Source organism: Columba livia, chromosome 2 (genome assembly GCF_036013475.1).
Source record: "Columba livia isolate bColLiv1 breed racing homer chromosome 2, bColLiv1.pat.W.v2, whole genome shotgun sequence".
Lineage (NCBI taxonomy): Eukaryota > Metazoa > Chordata > Aves > Columbiformes > Columbidae > Columba > Columba livia.
The window spans coordinates 46,590,482-46,614,743 of NC_088603.1; the positions used below are offsets into that span (position 1 = coordinate 46,590,482).

At 37.9% G+C, this 24,262-nt stretch overlaps 1 protein-coding gene and 1 long non-coding RNA gene across 4 annotated transcripts in view; one reads left to right on the forward strand and one right to left on the reverse strand.

Annotated features, from left to right (window-relative positions):
- The window catches only part of LOC110360940 (uncharacterized), a 31,853-nt gene extending 29,322 nt beyond the window's left edge, over positions 1-2,531 (reverse strand). The window contains exon 1 of the long non-coding RNA XR_010470155.1: positions 586-2,531. This is a non-coding gene — a long non-coding RNA (uncharacterized LOC110360940). The remainder of the gene's footprint in view (positions 1-585) is intronic.
- Positions 2,522-19,775, forward strand: LOC102089310 (prostatic acid phosphatase). Of its 3 annotated transcripts, none has more exons than XM_005505588.3 (11): positions 2,522-2,727; positions 4,048-4,143; positions 6,645-6,731; positions 7,354-7,506; positions 9,637-9,735; positions 10,848-10,943; positions 13,257-13,389; positions 14,637-14,719; positions 15,595-15,701; positions 16,180-16,342; positions 18,784-19,775. In XM_005505588.3, exons 1-10 carry the CDS (start codon positions 2,614-2,616, stop codon positions 16,334-16,336), a joined length of 1,125 nt encoding a protein of 374 aa, XP_005505645.1. In that variant the 5' UTR covers positions 2,522-2,613; the 3' UTR covers positions 16,337-16,342; positions 18,784-19,775. The 3 variants fall into 3 exon arrangements, with proteins under 3 accessions (XP_005505645.1, XP_021147403.1, XP_064907785.1); XM_065051713.1 differs by having other exon boundaries at positions 2,709-2,727; positions 6,589-6,731; XM_021291728.2 differs by lacking the exon at positions 6,645-6,731.
- The last annotated feature ends 4,487 nt before the right edge of the window (positions 19,776-24,262 follow it).

Consider the following 24,262-nt stretch of genomic DNA (forward strand, 5'->3'; position numbering starts at 1 on the left):
ATTCTGATCCCCCTCCACTGCCAATGACGAAGTTGCATCTCAAGCTGCAAGTCCAGTCTTACATTGCATTTAAATACCAAGCAGATTTCACCCTACACTTAATAAAAGCTGGTGGAGGGGGTAAGCATCACAGTTTGGAGAAGATTTCCACATATTGCGATTTGGGGGTAGAGGGCCAAATTTTGTCCTTCAGATTATTAAGCTTTTAAATACAATAATAACACTTAAACCGTGAACCTACTTTAAAGCACTGAAGGACTATTAATGAAAACTTAAATTCCTTGAACACTGTTGAATATCCAGCAGCATTTCTTAACACACTGACTTTTCAAATTTCACAATACAGGACACAATACAAATCTGTACTTTTACTTGCTTAATAATATTATGTTTAGCAGAATCCCAAAAGCATTTCATCAAGTTCATTGGTAGGATTAAGGTATATCATCTACACCTCATATATTTTCCTTTGTACTTCCAAGGCAGTGAGGGAGGTTCATTTATTGTCCCTATCTTTATCTCCGTCGCTGCTACCTTCAGCTGTTTTTTTAACACAGGCTGCAGGGATATTAAAGAATCAGTTACCTTGACTTTGAAGGCAGCTATAGATTTCACACCTCTCGCCACCTGCGACAAGGGATCTCTGCAGGTATGAATTAGCTGCCAATGAAGCTCCATCTCCTGGTCTCTAGAGTTTCCGTCTCAGGAACAGTGCATGGTACAGCACATTCTCCCTCCATGATGTTTAGCAGGAACAGAGTTAACCAACGTGGTGTACTATAAAACAACTCCAGCCTTTTCTGTGTCTCTTCCCACAGAATTAGCAGCACCAAGAGGAAGCAAGGATTAGTTTTTACACTAATATTTTGTCATCTCCAAAGTAAGAGTAATTTCACTTTCCTTGTTAGAGAAATCTCACAGAAAGTGTGAGACAATGGATCCTTGAAAAGAATGAAGTTAAACATATCTGCTCCTGTTGTATATCTGCCCTCCCTGCTAGATCTATCTACAGTATCTGAAGAACCTGAATGGAACATTGTGATTCTGAGAACTTGCCTATTTTTTCTCAGCAACACTAGTTGGTTTAACTAAAAACCTTGCCTTCCAGAGCTGTGTATTTCAGAAGTGGTATCTGACGTTATGCCCTCTAGAAACGGCAAAATGGACAGTCTCTTCAAAGAGATTCTTGAAGTACAACAGCCAGTGGAGACAGGAAAATGTACAGGGTGTCAATAGCTTTAATCAGCTGACCCACATCTCCACCAGGTCCCTCATTTAAAAAAAAAAAATAAAAATCTTTCTCCATAAATGCAGGCAGGTCCCCATATTTTTCTATTCCTGCATGAGTGTGTTAGACTTGACAGGCACAAAAGCAGAAACGGCAGATGAACCATCTTGCACCAAGAAAGTCTGATCTCTGAATGCTTCAAGGAGGAATCCCTTCAGCTCTGACATATGAAAGATATGGCATTGTCACTTAAGGATAGAGAACTGATTCCTCTAGGAAAGCCTATATCTAATAATTATGAATGAAAGTTTCATTATTTGTGCCTTAAACTAGCTTGAGATCATATAGCCTTTTTGAGTAGAAACATGATTTTTTCAGCAATTTCTTTTTAGGCTCTTACATACAGAGAACTTTGGATCACCTAAAAATCACCCTCAATTTTTATACATTACCAGGGCTTTCTTTAACACATGGATGTAACTGAGCACAGACCCATAAGCTTGTAAGATAACTCCTGTCTCTTGCAACACTGTCTCTGAGATAGTTTTTTTCTTTATTTAAAATATACTGGGGAAATCACAAAAACAACTCCTGATTTATGCATGCTGTAACAACGAGAGTGTTTTCACCAATAGGAATTTGAAAATAAAAAATTTACAAAACTGTGTGAAATTCTGGGGGATAGTTCTAGAAAACAGTTGCACATGCTTTGCCACTAGAGACATAGTCTATCTACTGCAGAGATGAAAAGTATGTATCTTTATTTTTTTGCACTGAATTTAGGCTTATCCCTGCTCTTGTGCGACAAAACCTCCTGCTGTTTATTCCTTCTAAATTCTGCAGTCAAATCCAGCAAAAATCCAGAGATCCTTAATAAAAGAACAATTGTCAGCACTGCTGTTTCTAGCTTTGTAGTACAAAGTGTTCAGAGAATACTATGTGAGCCCTGGGAATGAAGATGATTTATTAGCTCTTTTGCATACAGCAAGAGAGAGAATATCAGCAGCATTTTCACTCTGGAGAAGGTTGACTGACCCACACTAAACCCTAGTTTAAATAATAAAAGGTAACTTCAAGTTCTTTATGTTCACCTGCCTTGCAAGAGCCAAGGGCAGGAGCTAGAGGTCTCAAAGATTCCACTTGTCGTGTTATACACGGGACACTGAAATAGGGTGAGAGTGCAAAATACACTTCTCACTTCATGAATCCCCTGAAAAGCACTAAGCCAAGAAGGGAAAAAAGGGAGGAGGAGGAGGCAAGCTCACAGCCCACTTTGGGACTCCAGTGAGCACAACTGGCTCCTCCCCTCCTAGCCACATATCTACTGTACCACCACATCCAGCCAGGGACCTTGGTGTGCAAAATAGCTGAAAGCCGCCCTTAGGATGAGAGCCAGGCAGCTGGTGTGTGGAATTTGGAGTCTGTGCTTCATGTTCTGCCTTTTCTGCATCTTTCTTCACCAAACCACGGCAAAAAGAAAACTCAAGTTTGTGTCCGTAGTAAGTAGATAGTTTGTGGGCAAATGGAATTTCCTCAAACCTTGTCACTTACTGCTCTTTTTGTACTCAAGGGTATGGGGGAGGGGGCACTTTGTGGATATTTAAGTGTTTCCTGCATATTCAAAGTTCACTATTGCATCTTACAAAAAAAAAAAAAAGATCCTAAATTTCAAATAAGATTTGAAAATTTTGTCTCCTTTGTGCAGTCCTAGTTGATCTTAACTTTCTGGATTGACAAAGAATGCTTTTTAAATAGCACTAAGAGGATTTATTTTTTAAATTGTAAAAGAGGATTTCATAACTAAATATCAACTGCACAAAAACCATCTTTGCCATGGAAGTTTTCACTTTTCCAGAGATTTCAATGGGTAAACATGCAAAACAAATTCTGTTATGTGACACCCAAACAGGTGTCCAATGGCATTGAATAAGCAACACAGAACCAGTGCTGTGAAACTAATGCTGTTTGCAATGATTGTGACCTACTGTTTGTTTGCAGAAAGCCTGGATTTTGTTCCAAACCTTGCACGTGCTTGTAAATCACTTACAGACTTTTTGTACTGCAGTTTTCAATTTTATTTCTCCCTACTTGGATTAAGGAAATTTTAAAATTCTCGTGGAAAAATTTTAAAACTATATGACAGGAATTTTGCTGGACAAGAAAAGAGTTAATTACAGGAAAGAAAAGTCTTGATGCATCTTTATAGATGTGTCTTTTATCTGAAGTGAAACTCCAGAACAGGTTCAATGTTTTCAGAGTAACAGTTTAGTCTGTATTTAGATATTAGATGACACTTTCATCACCTATCATAATGAAAAAGTTAACACATGGATTTTTAAGGGTCATTTCTCCCAAGAAAGAGCACTTCATAGCAGTCAGCCACAGAAACTCTATCTAGAGAAATAGTTTGGTTTTTTGTTTGTTTCTCCTCACTAATTCCCAGTTAGTCCTACGAAAATATTAATTTCTGGACAATTACTTACATGCTTCTCTTTGTTGTCTGTTTACTAAATGTTGTGGTCTATGCCTCCCAAAATATATTAAAACTCTCTAAAATACGTTAAGATATTTTATACTTTTTGTAAATTGTAAAAATTTATTTGACCTAACTGCTTTTCAAATGCCAAGAAAGAAAGAAGGGTTATATTTGTCTAAATAAACTAAACAGGTATTGTAGCTATCTAGATCCGAGAAAAGCACCATGAATATATTTAGCATCTCTTAGATACAGTACTCATTGCATATTCTTTGCAATTGCACTAATTATGTCCATCAGAAAAAGCCAAGTAATGTGAAGGGAATTCCATCTATTTTACCAGGTATTTCGCCACGGTGATCATACCCCACAGGAGTTTTTTCCAACTGACAAGCACAAAGAAGTTGCAAAGCACCAGGGATATGGACAGCTTACCAAGGTACATTTGCTTACCTGGGCCAATGGACTAAAATACTGGAATGTAGTCTTGATATCTGGTTTTTGGAACTTTGTTTTCACTTGGAGAGAGCCCATATCACGTTGTCATTTATAGATCTCAAAAAAAACAGCCAAAGAACTTACTAGGAAGCCACAGCTACAAGCACTCACTGATTTTAAACAACACTGAGTCAGCCTGGTTTGGTCCAGCCACAGCATATGTTGAGCTGTTGAATTGCAGACTGGAGTCTTCTGGCAGGAGCCAGGCACTGGTGACCATCACAGTTCACCTGAGACCAAACATGAAGCTTTAACCATCAGTAGCATAAGGTGATGGAAATACTCACACACCACCCTCAATCTCTGCGGAGCAGGAGTGCTTCCTAGCTCATGAACAACCAAGATCAGCACTAGCAGAAACTTCTCTCATGCTACACCAGGGAAAGCTGATTTAAATTTCAGCTGTTTTAGCACAGGCATTGATGGAATTCAGCAGAGCTGAGCTCACACATAAGTATCAGCTGGTGGCAGTAACTAGCAGCAGTTAAGGGAACTGCAGAGTCCAACTGAATGTCTTGGCATCAGCTGTAATTAGTATTAGTTGCCTCCTCTTGTGAATGGAGCTGAGACTGAACTCCTGTACTATGAGGCTGTAAGGGAATATGTGGATACTAGATGGTTTTAATCCTAATTCTGCTTTGCTCCCACCATGATCCACTGTGTCTGTGCTTTGTTCCTTTTTGCCCAATATATGTTGTTTGGACGGAAAAATCCTCCAGTTATTTGCCCAGGATTCTAGGAAAAAACAGCCTCACCGAAGTTGTTTAGATGTGCCAAAATGGTGGATGTCCCAGATAAATGGCTATTGTACAAATGCAGGGAGGCTGTGGGGTGTGTGTCTCTGTTAGGCTGCTGAATAAATTCACTCACATACCCTATGTCCAGCGAGCCCAGCGCAACGTACATGTTTCTCTCTACTGGAGGAAGTAAGTACTTGCTAGATCTCCACCAAAATTAGAGCAGAACGAACTTCCTGGGGGGTTCCTTTTCTTCACCATTCTTAGGAGGCCAAACTGATCTCCAGTGCAAGCTCAGGACTGTTGCTTCTACATCACCTTCTGTGAAGAAACAGGACTAACAGACCAGCCTCCAGTGCCTTAACTCAGCTATGATTCAACCGTTCCACATATACTCTATGTGAGTTCAGCACTACATGTCAGCTTGCTCCAGGGCATGGAAGGCTTCAAGACCCAAGTGTCAGAGTTTAACAACACACATTTTAGGCAAGCTGGGGCAGAACCCTGGGAAACTGGATGCACAATTTCAGCAACAGAAAGAGGCTATCACATACACACACCACAAGCCATGTCCCACACTCTGCATAAAGCCCTGACTAACTTGGTCCGATCTCATACCTGACTCTGCTTTCAACAGGAGGTTGGACTAGAGACTTCCTGAGGTTCCTTTCAACCTGAATTATCCTTTGTTCTTACGACTTAGAAAAGGACTTTAGGAAACAATGTGTAATCACTGTACTTGAGAGCCCAGTGCAGAGTAATGTTTACATAAGCAAAGTTGAATATATTTCAATTTAGGCTGGGAAACAACACATACAAGTAAAAAGATGTCAATATTGATACCATTACAGGGACATTGCATGTTATTCTCATGTCATGTGTTTACAAATTTATATAGGAAAATGTTAAGAAAAGAGCTACTAAAATGCTGAGGCTGGAAAACCCATTTTGCTGTGAGACTAGAGAATTGTAATCTATTTACTTTAACACACAGATTAGGTCACTTGATTCCATCTTATTGATTATTCTTACTGGGAATAAGCTCTGTGATGGTAAAGAATGTGTCATTCAAAAGCATAACAAGATCTAGTTACTAAAAGCCAGGAACATAGTCAGGCAAGAACCAAGAATCAAAGGTTTCAGACTCTCGATAATAATTAACCATTACAGTAAAATACCTGAAGGCTTGGAGGACTTTTACTTGAAGTCTTCTATTCAAAGTTTTCTATCTTCCTGGAAAATAAGATCTTGCTCAAGCTAAAACTGTAGCCTCCTTATGGAATTACTGGTGATACTCTATGGTATTCATATCCTGGACAGCTGGTTACTTTGTCTGCACTACCAGTTAATCAGCTCTGAGCCAGCAAGAGAGCAGAAGCCAGATAGAGAGTGCTGGGACGTCTCTATACCTCCTTTAAGTCACCCTGCCCCTCAACCAGTCTTACTAGCTTGGATAAACATACACAGAGCATTCCATAGAACAAAATGTAAAACAGTATCTGTCAGAAAGATATATCTAATATTTTCCAATACTGGAAATGCAGCAACTTTACTGCTTTTTTCTCCTGTCTTCTTTCCTCCTTTGCTTTAGAAAGGAAAAAGGTCTTTATCAAAATAATATGAAATGTTATCTCATTTTTTGGTTGTAGGAATGGATGCATAGCACATTTCCTGAGCCTCTTACACTATTCTGTTACTTCTACAGCTTGGCACACAGCAACAGTATGAGCTTGGCCAGTACATGCGGAGGAGATACTCTTATTTCCTGAGTGTTGCATACAAGCAGTGTGAGGCAAGTACCAGATCTGGGAGGAAGGATGTTTTTCATGGATGTTAACAGGAATTCCTGAATGCATGAGAGTCTGAACCTGGTATGGCTGGAGATAACTTAACACCTGCTGAATTCAATGCAATTTCAAAGTACCCCTGAAACCACGGCTCAACTTCTGTTCAGGCTGATGGTTAACTGGAAACGATGTGAAAGGTTTTTCAGGCTGTATATCAGGTTCAGATGCCCCACTGTAGTACGGCATAGTATCTGTGTCAGATATCTCCAATTCTACACTTCCATATGAAATGCAGATACACCTTTGTTTCCATTTAGGGTACAGATATTCAGTGCACACACAATGTCCCAAAGTCTAGATGGTCAAATGGCGTCAGTATTATGCTTCTCAGTAGGACTCCTGAGAGAACTAACTGCTACCAAGTTGCAGCTCCCTTGTCCACCAAAATTTTATTCCAAGGCTGTATTCCAGGCTTTCTTCATCTCACTCTACTTCAATGCTATCTTGCCCAACACAGTACCAGTCCCTTTCTTTAATACAAGAGAAAAAAAAAAAAAAAGTATAACAAGAGAAATGACCTTCCAAAACTTTTTCCTTTCCTTTTTTTCTTTTTTTTTCTTGCTTCAGATTTATATCCGAAGCACTGACTATGATCACACGCTTATGAGTGCTCAGGCAAGTCTTGCTGGGCTGTACCCACCAACACAGGGCCAGCTTTGGAACCCCAGAATTCTTTGGCAACCAGTTCCAGTCCACACGGTACCACTACCACATGATAATGTGAGTATAAACTAGGAGGATATGCTTTCACTTAATCATTACTAAAATATCTAGGATATGAGATGAAGGGGCAGGATAAAGGGCATGGTAAAGGTAATGAAAAGTACATTATGTTACAAGCATTTTGCAGAAAGGCCAAATAAGCTGAATAGAAATATTATCAAAGAGTTCCCACAAGAATGGACTTATATGTCAGGGACCTGGAGTTGACAAAAAAGAAAGACAGAAGTCCTAGGTACGGAAAAAAAGAATTAATCTATAATGTGAGTAAACCACTTTAGAAGTAGATTAATCCTAAACTTATCACAAACATAACATTCTTTGTGTGAGAACAGGAAGCATACCTGGTCTCACTAGTGCTTCAACATTTCTTAGTCCACTGTGAATGGAAAAGAGAAAATCATTATTCTGGGATTTTCATTACATTGAGAATTGAGTCACAGGATTGTTTTTCATGCACTTTGAAGGTCAGTGTCTACATTTTTAGAGTTGGTGGAAAAGTAAAAGGGAAAAGGAAGGAGAACTTGGAGATTTAAGACCATGAGTTCATAAGGCAATATATTTATTCATCTCCCTTCCTCAATTTCTCACCTTGGAGCTGTAAGGAATTGTGCGGGTAACAGCTTTGAAGCCTGCATATACTTGTCCAAGAGGTGAAAGCTGGGCAGCTGAGTGGAGCTGGAGTTCCACATTTGTGGAAGACCTATGGTAAAAAGCTAGGAAAGATCAGGAGTGTACAGTGTAAGACCCAGTTTGACAGAAGAGGTTTGCACATGTGATGCAAGGTAAATTGTGTGGGCTTACAAGTGTAGTTAACACAGTCTGTGATGACAGGGGAATCAGGTTAAGTAGGGACATGGAGCAATGGCTCTCACCTCAGAGCGATGAGAGCATAAAGACAGAGGATACGGAGAGACGTGTCTTCCTGTTCATGCGCAGAGCCTGGCGTAGAGTCAGGAGCTGCTTCTGACACCGTCACAGATGGTGGTACCCCAGCAAATAGCTAAAAATACCTGGCCACTGTCAACACCACTAAAAAAAATCATATAGGGGAGCAAGTTTATTAAACAAATAATAAAGTCATTAACACATATACATTCTTTGTATTTCTTTCAACTGTATTTTAACTCTATTCATCTTTCCTACACATACACACTAAGCTTGAGACAAGTAGTATTCTACTACCCCAAACAAATGTCCATCTTTTATTGGTGAAGTCATTCCTGTTCATGAACCTATGGTTATAATTCAGAAATACTTTCCTACCTTCTGAAATAGATAGATCATATTTCTAAAAAGATTGAGGAACTCCTGTGAAGCTTTCCAAGCTAATTATCCCTTCAGGACTCTCAAGTTGTTTTTAAAGCTCTTGTAACTCTGGGACTATATAGACAGACCTTTGCTACTGAAAAAAAAAAAGGACAAAAAGTACATTAAACACTAAGAATATCTCCACATCAAATTTTGTTTAAACTTTTGTTTAAAATCTAACCCAGAAAACTTCAAACAAGGATAAACTCAGTTTAGCTTAGATAAATGACTTAAAAAATTCTTAAGTTATGCAAGTCACATGTAACCTTTAACCTTTGTATGCCTTGAATTAATCAAAGACAAAACTGAGTTATAGAAACTTCACAAGTTTCTACAATTTAGTTTAAATAAATGAAGCTGTACAGATAAGTCGACTTAATACAGCTGAGTATGCACAAAGACTCCTATTGCAGTCCTGCTGCTGCTTGGTAATTTGTTGAAAAAGGTGACGGTGTGTTTAAAGAAAGACTGAACTCAGTGAGTGAAATCATCCCTGGGGAAGCCAAGCACAAAGCAGTTCATGAGTGCTTGTGTTAGTCTTCTGTCAAGGGACACATTTCATCTTGTGTAAATGAATCCTTTAACTTTGAACTACTGCAGCTATTACTCCTCTGAACATTTAGAGGTTATTTTGTAAGTAGTCATCAGTATGACTTTTACAGTCCTGAAGATGAATATCCTTGAAAACTATGTTCCCAAATTATTTTTTGGCTTGTCCTAACTAGTGCAGGTAATCAGAACAACAATCCTGCAAGGGCATATTCAGTTGCAGAACAAGAAGCACTTTGCCTAACTAATGTTTTGCAATTTTCTTTTCAGTTGCTATACTTACCTTTCTCACACTGCCCAAAATACAATGAGCTTCTGAAAGAAACCTTTGCAACAAGGGATTTCCAAAGGCAACTCAAGAAGTACAGGGTAAAGTATTTTCAGTTCTGGAAATTTAGTGAAAATGTACCACTTCTGTCAACATCATCTAACAGGAAGGTTTAAAACTTGGCAGTCAATACACTCCTTTCATATCTCTAATCTTCACAGAGGGTGTAGCCAACATACCTGAAAAACAATTACAACATTATAGATCCAACTGGTCTGGGCTATTCCCATCAATCGAAAACTGCAAATCATAGAGATGTTATTGACTACATTGCAAAACAACAGTCTACCTACCTTCTAGAAGAGACAAAACAAAAACCCAGATCAATTCAGTCCAAATACCTCTCAAATCACTCCAATAACTTTCTCTGTTTATTCCCATGTAAAGCAACTCCTCTGACGTCTCTGTCTATATACATCTCTGCTAGTTCAGATTCCTCTTACACCACAAAATGCTCACAGTTCAATTTCACGAATTTTCTAAAACAGCCTCAGTGCTTCCCTCGTGTTTCATGCTTAACAGCCAAAGTCTTCATTCATGTTCTCACTTGTGTTTCGTTCTTGCCTCTGTAAGGCATCCTTTCCTTTCTTGCTCCACCATAACGATTTTCATCACAAGTATGTAATCATTTATCTATTCTGCTTCAACCTTCTTCTTCACAGATCTATTCAAAATGACACTATCAAACTTACTTGTTTTTCTGTAATCTTTGACCGCTGATCTCAGCCACCTATCTGTGGCTTTGCAACTGGGTATATTATGCAAGCGAAGCATAATTCCCAGTTTTATCAAATTTACATCATACCTCCCTTCTGCTCAGTACCAACATCAGAATAATTCCATTTATCACACTTCCTTTAATCATTTTTTCAGATTTCTGCCAGACTTCCTCATGTATCTGCGTCCCATCTACCCCCTTCTGAACATTTCCACCAAGCATAAACCATCACCATACTTCAAATCCGAACTCAGATCACCAACCTTGTCTAGATGAATAGGCCAAATTCTCTTACCCCTAGGCAATGGTTCATTGCTTAAGTGCAAACTGCAAAGACTATCTTGTTCCTAAAAAGTAGTATGTACTAGTATGGCAGTATGTAGAAATTATGTAAAAAGGCCCTGTCTGTTACAAGTTGATTTTTTTGTATTCCAGCCATTTCTGAAGTTTTTAGCCACTCATACAGGATACGCACTGAAGAAGTTGAACACTGAAAGAATTTTGAAGCTCTCTGACACTTTACAATATGAGGTAAATAATATAAAGAAAATTCCCAAGGTCCAATAGAAATGCTTACACTTCCTTAAAACTGGTTTTAGTTCTTATTTCTATTGTTTGTAAGACATCAAAAGAGGGTAGGTCTGTGCTTCCAAACTTTTTTGAATCACAGACTATTTTCAGCTCCTTCCCCAGAAATCCTCCCCTAACATCAAATTGCAACTCAAAATCCTGTAAAGACACTGTGACTGCTGCAGGTCATCCACCACTATAAGGAACACAAACTAATGGCCCACCAAATCCAATATTCTGTCAGTGACTGCATATGGAGAACTAGGCAAAAGCATACCTTTGGATAAAATTGTTACTCCTCCAAACCCCATCACAAAGGTACACAGGAATAAAATATGTTGTTGGCATAGAAACATAAGCATCCATCCACAAAGTTCTTATGCAAATTGTATATGCAAGAGGAATCATTATTGCATATAGACAGTAGTGGTCAGAGTATTTTCATGAACTAAGCAGCCATTGGAATGACACAAATGGCGATTTGTGCAAGTTTGGGAATCTGTTCTTAGCAAAGGAACCAGCAACATCACAAAGAAGCATGGATTTTATAAAGGGGTTACTGTGGTGCCCAGCACCATGGGTATTTGAGTCTCACAGTCTGGTACTTCTGACTAGGATCTGAAAAAATCCTGAGGACCCCCAATTTAGCAACAAGCCCCACTTCCTGTCACTTCAAAGTCAAAGCAAGTGAAAATTTCAGGGTCTTGTGTTAAAAATTTGTTGTTGCAGGCAGCATTTGCCACAAATGCTTTAATGCATAATTCTTTTCAAACTCAAATAGGAATGATAAATCGGTCATCAGTACCGGGATATCCCCTTGAAAACTGAGGCAGTTTTAAGATTTGTTTCACAAGCAACATGTAACAAATACTTGGGTAAGATGCTATTGAGTTTATTTTCTGTCCTGCAGTTTCTGCAAAGCTCCAACTCCGGTCAAAGCAGCCTTGAATGGAATGTTAGCCAGGTCCTAACGTTAAATAAAACATTAACTTGTTGGGACACCTCATTGTAATTTCAGTGAGGTCACCCTTCCATATTTTCCAAATGTAGGACAGCTCAAGACTACAACTTTTTTTCTCAGTTGCTATATCAGACTGAGAAACGTGTCACCAGAGAAACGTGCAAAATTGACAGCTCCCAACAGACACCTAGCTAAATGCTGGAAGACAAATCCAGGAAGTTGGGCTTTTCCTCCCAGAGTCAGGTTTGATACATAGTTTTTCAAACACAATTCATGAAAATAGAGTAACATGCATCTCTCTGTATTTATTACTGGCTAAGTGTCATCTGACTTTCAGGCAACCTGGAGACTGAGGTGCTTGCTTGCCTACAGCACCGTCTTAAACAGCACGAAACTACCCAGTTCTTTCCTCAAGACACAAATCACATTCGTTAAAAGAGAAAGTGATACATTGTGACCTGAACTGGCTTAACCTAATGTGTGCTATTGTTTCACTTGTTTAAACAAATCCTTTAAGTAGTTGGCATTTTCCTTAGAGTTCACTGTTACAGGAACACTCCCTCTGGTGAGCTCAGTCCACAGCTCCCATCTACAGAGATCACATTTGACTAAAGGAAAGATACCAGCCTTGTTTCAACAGGAATTCAGGGTAGGGCCAACCAGGAGTGTTGGGTTTATCTTCCATTCTCAGAGTTGTGACCGTGAATATATCTTGGGCTGTGTCCCTAAGGAAAGACTAATCCATTCCATCTTAGCTTCAGGACTACGTCAGTATCCAACAGACCTGGTATTCGTAGGTATGAATTCCATCTATATGTCTAATCCCTATACAAATACCTCATACTCCAGTACATCCAAATTGCAGCTATATATATTCCTCCATGATAGCTGGATCTCACTTAAACCTCAGAGCTGTCAGCCCTTAAAATCCTGATATCTATATAGGATTTGCTTCAGTAAAGATCTCAGATATATCTCAGTAGATGAAAAGAGTCATAAAGTGAATTTTTCGCACCTGACAACCGCATTAGCAATTGGCATAAATATTGCCACTTGCTTTTTGCGCAATAATTTTTAGTATTATATTTCCTCTTCTTGTTGAACACTGCCCTCCAAATTTGCTGTAAGTAGTGCAATGCTATAAATAAAAATTCTACAGCTGTCTAAATGCAAAATACAGTCATTATTGTGGAGAGAAAATGTTACTTGAATGAAACATTCAGAATTTGTTCTAACAAGCATTTTGTGCCAGAACAAACATTTAGCCGTAGGAATCATTAAGAAAATCACCATGTTTTCTTTCTTCACTGTAGGATATTAACAATTACAGTTTACCTGTTTGGGCTACTCATGGTGTCAGGACCAAGCTGATAAAGCTTTCAGAATTGTTATTGCAGGCGGAATTCGGGTTCCACAAACAAATACAAAAATCACGTTTGCAGGGAGGTAAGCCAAATTCTTACCCCATTTAAAACCAAGAGTAGAATGGGAAGGAAGAAAGGGTGTATAACAAACATTGAACAATTCCATAGTAGAACCATGAAAGATTCCATTATATGGATATTTGTGATCAGCACTGAAAGATTTTGATTGATAGGAAGAGAGATGGCAAAGGATGTGAATCACAAATATCCTAATCCAATATTATAAAGGTGGTACTGTTTTGGTTACACTGTATAAGAAATCCAAAGTAATATCCAGATTTTTGCTGAACTGAATCAAGTCTGAATTTAATGTAAGCCACCATGTTTAAGTTAACAAAATATTATTTGTGATAATCTCTAGGATGGTAACTTTATTGCCTAACAGTCTTCCTATCACATTACTCAGAGTACTAAAATGACATTATTAAATTTCTTCTAAACTCAGCAAATGATAGCTGAAATTTTAAAACAGTTTATACCTCTTTAAGCACTCAATCTCCTCCATTCACCCACTGTCACCCTTTGGGCCTCATTTTTGTTTTATATGGACACTGTACAGTCAGGGTCTGTGAGCTGCAAGGACAAATCACATAAAAGCATGAATTTGTTTGCCTTTTTGGAGCTCCAGCTTAAAAAATTAAACATCAAGTTCAAACCTCTGCTCTTGCTTTACTAACAATTGCTATTAAAAAATGTGCCTGTAGCTGAAGACAAATACATGTGTCTAATTCTGCTGGAGCATATAATTCTTATTTTAGGATTTTAATTTGTCAAGATTCCAACCTTATGCTAACATACTAGCATAGCCATTCATTTAATTCATATAGTTTGTCTTACAAATTTTCAGCAGTTAACATTAACAAAATATAGACAACCACATAATTTAAGGAGGCTCAGAGTCCAAAGGATGTGCTCACTCTTTTTCTCTGGGAATCAGGAAGTCAATGGAATTACACACAAAAGAAGAAGCATTCATTACTGTGCTCTCCTTGCACTGTTCTGCTGGCACAAAGAGCTATGAATGCACTGTATGAAGCTGTCGAGGCTATTAGGGATCCACAAAGCATTTAACACAGAAGCAAAATAGGCCCACTGTCCATAGAAAAGATAGTATCAGAATTAATCAGGGCACTCCACAGAAATTACCTACAAAGTCAATTGAACAAATCTGGTGCATTTAAAGACAGATTGTATTAAAACAGTAACAAGAGATACAGATGTTAACACAAGCATCCCTTTCATTGTCATTGCTTCCCCATTTTCTTTCAGGTATTCTTTTAAAAACTATTCTGAAGCATATCTCAGATGCTAGAAAGCCTTCACACCAGCAAAAAATGGTTATGTATTCTGCGGTGAGTCCTTTCTGATTCTTTTATGCTCTCTTTCTGCGGTTATTAAATGCAGTGAAAGCCACGAAACTTTATTTCTTCCATGAAATACAACTACAAGCAATTTTATTTGGTTAACCTTAAATATAATTCAATTATTTTCAGTCTTTCATGGACAGATACTACATTGAAAACTGCAGCATTCCATTTTCCACCTGATGTCATGGCTTGTTTCATTGTAATATTGTTTTGATTGAGTGGAGAACTGGAAAAAACATGCCTCATGCTTTGTTGAATCTTTATTTAAAAGATAATTTAGAAATAAACTTCCTGCATCTTTTTTTCAGATGCAAAATTTAAAAAAAAAAAAAAGAAAAAGAAAAAAATAAGTTAGTTACTTTAAAAGTTCTTATGAAGGCAGCTACTCAATTGTGACTTAATACTTTCATTTAGAACATGCAAAAACCATCCTTGGAGAAGGAATATTTTTTATTTCTCTTGGTAAAAAGCTCCTATTTCTAAACTGCAGTTAGACTACGACCTATCAGGTATGTATCATCCAAGGAGTTTATTGATCTGATCTTGAATACTGTTTACTTAACATGCAAAAATACTAGTTCTTTTTAAAATGAGTTTTAACAGCTCCTACTAACTTTGATAAGAACTGCAAGTAACTAAGACTTGTTAAATATTTAGATAAACGTACACTTTATACAGGCAGCATTTCAGTTTATACAGACATAAAATGATGGAATGTTGCAGAGGGAAGAGGGCAGGTGTTAATGAGGCCACACAAGTCATGTTAAGTGGACAAACAATGAGCTGGACATATTGTTAAATAATAGGTACATGCAGTAATTTTCAATAGACTTGTAATTAAAGGTTTCTTATATTTACAGCATGCAGCCACCATTGTTGCCTTACAGATGGCTCTCAATGTCTTCAATGGGAAATTGCCTCCTTACAGTGCCTGTCATTTTTTTGAACTTTACCAGGAAAAAAATGGGCAAGTATCTGCAAGCTGTACTGCTAAGATATACTTCTTTCTAAAAGGCAAATTATACTGATACCCCAGACTAATTAAACTGGATACACAAGGTTCACTACACAGGAAAAGATTATAGATTGGTTGTAATTATTATAATTGGACTTGATTTAGTGTTTATTGACTGTAGCAAAATCACAGCACTGCAGCCTGAAAACCCTCTATGTGTTGCTTCATTACCGTTACGAGAGAGGTTTTGCTCTATCCTTTTTGTTTGTTTAACTCCTTGACTCTCTACCAAGAAGACAAATTACGTGCAAATCAGTGCTGATAATCTATTGTTTAGAAAGATCTCTTCAGAGTACTAATGATACATATTATATTAATAGCCAGACAAACTGGCTAAAAGTTTGTCCCCAAGTACAGTCACTATAACATGGAAGAGCTGTGTGGTTCTGCATACCTAACGTACCTTTGACCCTTCTCTATTTTGAAACAGGCAATATACTATTGAAATGTACTATCGGAATAATTCTTTGAGAGATCCTCACCCCCTCACTCTCCCTGGCTGCAAGTTTCGCTGTCCACTGGAGAGATTTACTCACTTGGTCTCCCCAGTCCTAGTACAGCAATGGACAAGAGAATGTAGGACATAAAAAGAGGTAAGTGAAGTGCTTTGGGCACATGTACCGAAAAGTAAAGTCAGAATTACATCTTCTGTCAAGACCTCATTTGAAGTAACAATCATTTTCATAAGGATTTGGTCTGAAATTAAAAACATTCAGATTCAGTAAGACAGAATTGTACCCTAGGCCATAATTTCTACTCCATTGACACATTTACCTATTCCATCTCAACTTTCTGGCAAAATAGAATCAAGGCTTATTAGACTTTGGGGTACTACTTTTCATGGGTTTTTTGTTTGTTTGGTGCAGCCAAAAAGACCTTCAGTTCCTGAGGAAGCAGATACAGATGCATGGAATTATCACAATTCACCTTATCTTTTCTAACTGTAGAGTATTTGTCCAAACTGATTAACAACACTGTGCATTCCCTTAATTTTAGGAGATGCTCAGAAAATAAAACAGATTAATATTAAATAGTATACCAGAATGTCAAACATTTACAGACACAGATTGGCATACTAACACATTTCCTAGTAGGCTGTCCCTATCTCTGTATTAGGATGTCTCCATATTAGGATGTCTAATATTCACGTTCGCAAGAAGCGGGAACAGGAAGAGAAAGGGGAAGGTAGAGAATTACATTGTCTCTCTAATATCCAGCTCTACATTCCTTAACAGAGATGAAAAGCAAACAGGCCCCAGGATTCAAGTGCCCCCACTTTTTTTGATGATCAAACGTTGTACCTAAAGTTAAGAAATCCCATATGGACTTCTGAGTCACCGATCTCAAGAAGAATTAGAAACGTAGATTAGAAGAACGCAGGCAAGCCAACTCACCTGGTTGCAAATAATTTCCTGTTAAATATCTTGAATCCATAAACAGACTGAAGATATTTTAGCCAGAACGAACAAGTAATTAGCAACTAATGATTCACTAAACACATTTCTTCACTGTATTAATTGCCTACAAATTCTTAGGAAGCACATCAGGACATCAGCCTATTTAATAGCAAAAGGTGATTGGTCAGGGGAAGGTTAGTTCTGACAATTTTTTTTGGCCAGGCAACAAATACAGTCATGTCAGATGGTGATAAATACTTCACGTTTATACTGTGGTGCATAGTAATCTAAGTTTTGCGGAAATGAGTTCCCCTCCTTCACAAAGCAAACTGTGTAACCGACCAAGTAAACAAAAAAACTATTATGTAATCAAAATTTGGCATTAATAAAGACACAAATGCCCAACATTTAGCCTTTGAGTTCAACACAAAGGTTGCACATTGTTTCAATTATCAAATTTGCTAAAGTAGAAATTAGATAGTCCAGGCACTTTACATCAATTTCAGCATAATTGCTCATGACTGTTTCCATTACTAATCCTGAGTGCTGAAAACATGTATGAACCACAAAAGAGATTACAACCATAACTGATGCTCCAATCAAAATATTTGCCATATTGTCATAGCAAAATTTGATACCCTCCCCCTCTTTTATCCTGGTTCAAGATAGTTCCATCTTAGTAACTGTTGGGGTCAGATCCTAATTTTGGGGCTCATAACTCTTCTTCTGCAGGCAGAAGTTTTAAATTCCCTGCTGTGCATGAGTGGCACTTCGGGAAAAGCCCGGGCACATTGCCCAGAGCTTGCATGGTGCTGCAACCTGACAGAAGGACCACACTGTGCAAAACCACTGTGAGCAGTGATGAAATGCATTACACCAGCTCTCAGTCAATGCAGATAAGCTGGACCACTCACTGTTACCACCAGAAAGATAAACCAAGCTGAAAAGTGATGCAGAGAGTTTACAGGTCACATTTACACCTAACATACACCGCTGCAACATCACTGGTGTCAGCTGTTTGCAGCTTTGTCAAACATAATTTCAAATATTGACTTTGCTAATGCTTATGTTAATACTTTGTTTTTACATGGATCTGAGCATTTGAGTATTAGAAACCCATAAATGCCTTTTTTTTTAAAGGAAATCCGAGAGTGTGTCTGAGCTCAAAAATTTACCTTACATAGCCATTCGATGTGGAGACACTATTTCCCAAACATAGGGCTCTTTCCAGAAAATGCTTAATTGAAGTTTCACGGAGATGACTTATGTCCCCAATACAGGGAAATACAGGGTTGGGCAAGTATTGCTATTACAGGTCACACATGTGAGTAGCAGTATTTGAGGGTGGTACAAACAAGACCCAAGTTCCTCCACATGAGGATGGCCACAGTATGGATCACAGAATGTGAAAACAGCTCAGCACATTTGGGAAGGAGATCAAACATTTCTCTGTGATTTTTTGGCTGCTAAGGAAGATTTCCATGTGGATTAGCTCAACAAAATGAAAGCAAATTTGTTAACTTTTCTGCACTTAGTCTGAGCCATCAGAGGTTGAGGTACTGTTAACAGATTTGCCATGTTTTTGGAGAATGAGGCCATATGCTAAGAATTATTCTCTCTTTTTATCTCACCTTTAGGTGCTCCCTCCATGATCTTCAGTGTGAATAGCTTTGTGAACCAACTCCTCCAACACTGTGATGTGATTACAGTCTAACATTTCTTATTAACTTCCATCAGCATGACCAGCAGTCTCCTGATCTCTATCAAAAGAAAATGTTTCTCAGCACGACAAACGAAAATTACAGCAAGCGGTGACTTATCCTTCCTGAACATTTGTTTTATTTTATCAAGTGGTAAAACCCAAGTGCAATATCAAACCAGAGTAATTTTTCAAGATCTATTAATTCCAAAGGGATTTTGGCAGAACTAATTTGAGAATGTAATTGTAGTTATAGTGTTTCGAAGGGCTATAGCTTTTTATTTACAACAAAATTGGAAAATACCACTGAATGAGTGTTGCCCTCTTTTGATGAATGAGACAAGAACTTTCAGAACTGGCGAGGGGAGCAGTGCCTCAAAAGGAGCCTCCAAAAGGAGAAGTCATTCCAGTGTCCTTATATTTGTTTTTATTCAAGAAGTAATGAAGCATTTTACACAAACAGATTCCAAAAGCTACAAAAATGATAATGGTTATTTACTTACCTACCAGATGTCTTTCTTTTTCTTTTTTCCATCCTATACATGCTCAAATATTCCACCTCTATACAGAAGGAAGGTGAGACTTATGGAAAGAATGGACCATGGATCTAGTCCTAAGAGAAGCCTACGAAGACCCAGGCTGGCTACAATGAATAGCTGTCGGGAAATCATCTGACTCAACAAGGCTTTCATATATTGAGCCATTCTATCTCTTTCTTAAAAGACAGCAAGGCCAAGTGCCAAGTTTGAAAGAAAAATAATTTGTGGCTTCAAATAGCTTTTCAAACCCCTTCCTTTTGTTTGATTGTATACCCTGATCTGATCACATAAAGTCTGTGCTTTGGAGAAGTCTGTAAGTCCTTGCTGTTATTGATATTAACCTAGTGGCAACACGAAATAAAAAAAGTCCACAGCTACAAGCTAGTTAAAACATGCAGAACATGCTGGACAATTCTTCACTAAGCACTTTTTCTAATATTGCTATTGTGAAAACAGTTTATGTTCTTACTACCAAAGTTAAATCAGAACAATTGGATACAACTGATTTCTGAAAACAGTGGACATTTCTTTGCTTGAAGAACTAGACTTTTTCATTTTTTACTTTCTTACAGTGCATAGCACCTTTGCCAACAGCCTTGTTGCCTGCATTTCAAAGAGAAGCAGAGTAATAGATGAGATGCAGAAAATGTTTACATTCCAGCTTCTTCTTCTTGGATGAGGCTTTTAAAATGGATTTTTAGAACTACAGCATAAGCAAATTGCTACTCCATAAGCTACAAAAGAATTAAAAGAATAAAAAGATCCCATTCCCCTCTAGCAAGAATCTAAGTTTCAGAATTCTCACTGTATAAGCCCATTTTCTTCTCTGCAAGGCCCAAGAAACAATTCTTGTGCTTCCTAAGCCACCACAGGAAACACAGTTCAGCAAGAACTGTGGTTAGATTTCATGGCAAAGAAGCTCAATCAAATAGATAAAAATAAATTATTGCATCTAGTGAAAAAATGCACCCCCTCTTACCCTAGCATCAAAACAAGAGTTTTCCAATAAGACAATCAGTTCTAGCTGCTTCTTTATGCAAAGAAGAATAACCTTGTTTTTTCCATATTACCTTAACATCCACAATGGACACCAGCAGAAAGCCTCCCTAGGTCCAGCACTCCTCATAGGAGAGTTAGTGCAAGCTATTTAAATGGTTCCTCTCAAAACCACACAGCTGATCATCACATCTCCCTTAACAGAAGTAATTAAAAAAGAAATTGCTAAAAGAAAGCAAATAGAGAGGAAAATGTAAAGCTCCATCTTTATCGGCATTAGACTACTAACAAGATTGCAGCCTTGGCTGACAAAAACAAATTTCTAGGCATTTTCTCTTCTATCCTGAACCTGTTCCTATTTCTCCTTTTTCTGAACTTGTGCCAGCCTGCGTGGCTTTTACTGTGTTTGCCATATATTTAGAACTGGAAGTTCAAGAGCTGTTATAGGTCTTCTAATTCTTTTGCCATTCAAGGTAAGGGTAACTTTTCTGCTGGTTTCCTAGATTGTATAAGGCTCTCACAGAAAACAGAATACACAGTTCTTTAGCTTCCAGTTCCCAGTTTCTCTCCTCCTGTATCACTCAAATTCATCTCTCAGAAATGTTTAGAATCACGTGAAGACTCTTCTGTCCCACAAATTTGTCTGGTCTGGGGTACCATGGAGCTGAACCCTGGCCTCAGCACTTCAGTTCAGCTATGGCCACTCCTCACAAAACACCAATAGAACGTCCCCCTTCTCCATCACATCATCAGACCAGGTTTTCTTCCCTGCCACATGCCCCAGTGAGTGTACCTTGAACATCCTGATTTCTGTTGAGCAAAATTAAATTTCAAATTTAATTTCAAAATTAAGATATTTCTAAATTATTTTACTCTCTTCATCCCTGTTCAACAGAAACCCCACAACACACATTCTTTATAATTTTTTTTGTTCTTAGGACTATCACTGTAGAAACAGAGAAAGGAAAACTTTCTTGCTTACTCCAATGAAAAATAAACATCCGTGTTCATTAAGGCTGAAACATCAAGCCCAGATCTTGTTGCATGAATACAAATTGGGGATGTCAGTGAACAAAAAAAAAAATAAAACACTCTAAATTATGTTTTTCTACAACTGCACCAACTGACTCCATTTGAAAAATCTGTCCCATAGCCTCTTGCAGATACGAAGCCATAAACTGTTACATTTCAGTTGCTCTTAAAGAAGGTATGAGCAAAAAATTACAGTTCAGCTTTGGAATTATTTAGAATGCAAAGGAAGATAATAATTATATATATATCATGTTGCAAAAGCAGTATCACATAAAAATGTAACTAACTCCCTCCTTTCACAAACAATGCATAGACAGTCCAGTCATATTTTAAAGAAGACTTGCTAAAATACAATAACCTAAATTGTCATAGATGTTGTATGTGTGAGATGTAGCTTGTAACATCCACTATTTTTCTTGTCATACGCTGAAACAATGTCAGCAAGTTGGGTAATGAACACCAACAGAAAAGCAACAGTAATTTTGTGCTTCCTGGGAAATGTGGCACAGGACTACTTGCAGTATGATTTTCTTTCTTCTCACCACCTTCTTTTCTCTTCGGGTTATTTACTTAGCTGACTACCACGAAAAAGGAAGAAAAATAAAAGCCAAACTCTGCATAATTCACAAATATGGATCTAATTAATTGATAAATTTTGATTTGTTTCATGGAAGTGCCACAAGTAGGTGTTCCATCTTTTTACTCAGTTCTTAGGGTACACATCTGAGATGTAGCAGATAGAAGTTCAAATTCCTCCTTTACCAAAAGGACCTGACTCTACATCTTCCAGAAAATAAAATTTACCACCAGGTTGCAAAGTTACAGAAGGAAAAGTGAAGATGAACAGTGCTTTTTGCCTCCTTCTTACTGCTGTTTGCTTTGTTAACATATTCACTGGTGTGCAAATTAGGCTTCTTATGTCTCAGGTAAACACCTCTCCTGAAAGCAAAATTTTCCTTTTCTTTCTCTTTTCGAGCTCGCAAAAAGCTTGAAAAAAATAATTGCACATAAATCCAACCTAGGTTAAGCACTGATCTGCAAATTCAGTGACAGAAGCTGAGCTGTTTCCCCATGTGAGCAGCCTGGCCTGTGAGCACAGGCAGCAGTTTCACATCTGCCTGCCCTGCTGCAGTGACTTCCACTCTTTCAGCGCATAGGTTTTGCTCCACCCACAGTGGTTACCTAAGGTAATCCTTGTGTACATTAAAGCATGAGTTCTTCTGCAACCAGTCCACTTCAAAGCCAACCTAGCTATGCTTCAGCAAGCCTTCAAGATATAAAGGATATATGCACTTAAAATGGACAACTATGTTTAAGCTCATCCTACTTAATGCCATAATGTCATAATTAAAATATATGCCAATGAGCCAAATTAACATAAAGATGATTCGGATTGTTCAGGTCCACTTCCATGTTGATGCTTGAACAACTGTAACTAGATTGACTTAGGAATGATTTTGTTTTATTTTGAAGGAGCTTTTCCCTAAAAAGGTAAGGATTTAAATGCTGCAGAATATGACAAGTTTATAGCTGCCAAATGCATAGTAGAAATTGAGACTATACAAGTAAGAAAATTTCCAAATGAAATACATGCCACCGACATACCTGCAGGATTCCTGCAGGATCCTATCTTAACCACTATGGCATATAGAATCATTTTGGTTGGAAGAGACCCTCAAGATCATTGAGTCCAACCATAAAAAAGATGAAAGAATGAAAGATGAAAGAGGATATTCTTCCCTTTTGAAATGTATAGAGATTCATTTAAGCTGTTGAGGTGCCCATTCTTTTGTGCACAAAAAAGTCTCACTAGTCAAGTATATTAATAACACGTTAAAGGGAAGAGTGAAGACACAGAAAGCAGAACTGTTTATCCTATGTTTGGTCTTGGGTTAAAATCTCATTTTTAAAGACATGTTAGCAAAGATGTTCTATAAATTGCAGTTGTTATATAGCATCAAACATTCTTTAATGATACCATCCAGCATCAAAAAAAAAATAAAAAAGAGTTCATGTCTAAAATGAAGTTTCTATAAGGGTTCCATAATAATGAGACTTCATTAGTCATAGTCACCCGTCAAAGAAACACAGTAAACCAGCAAATCTTGTAAAAACTAATCAGTTACGAATTTAATGGTAAGAGCTTGGGAGGGGGGAGAAAAAATTCTAAGAGCCAACAAGTATTCCTGGATCCAAAAAGCTTAGGAACCACACATCTCAATAGCCATATAGATTAAAAAAGTAGGACATCTTTTATTGACTTTTGACACATATTAAAATATTCTAAAGAAAGTATATTTTATGACCTGCTCTATTAAATAATAGAGAAGGATGATCAGCTTACATTTGTTTTCAGAAAGACAAAGTACTATATATTTATGGAGTATTAATTACTCTCTTACACCTTCTGCATAGGCACAATCACACCAGGAAATGTCCAAAAGGAGGGTGGGGGCATAATGGTGGAGGAAGAAAGAAGTTCAAGTGCTGAAAACTGGGCATAGATTGACAAGACATGGGGAATCCTGGGAGCTGTGGTTCTCCTCCCTTCCGCTCCCATCCATCAGAGGATACACAATGGTCATTCACACAACTCAGAGAACACAGCACTTGAGGCTTGGTGGGGTTTAGGGCCCTAGAGGCTGAATTTCTAGTAAACAGTAAAATACCTGTTGTAGAGAACACTGTTGCAGAGAGCTCAACAGAAGACCCCGAGACAGGTTTGGGTATGACAGGAATGGGATGACTCAGATAATACTTAGAAGATCTTCAGTTTTAACATCTAGACAACTCTATTTATAGGTAAGAACTCCATAGGTCTCTGCAAAGTGTAATTCATTTATTGAGAAA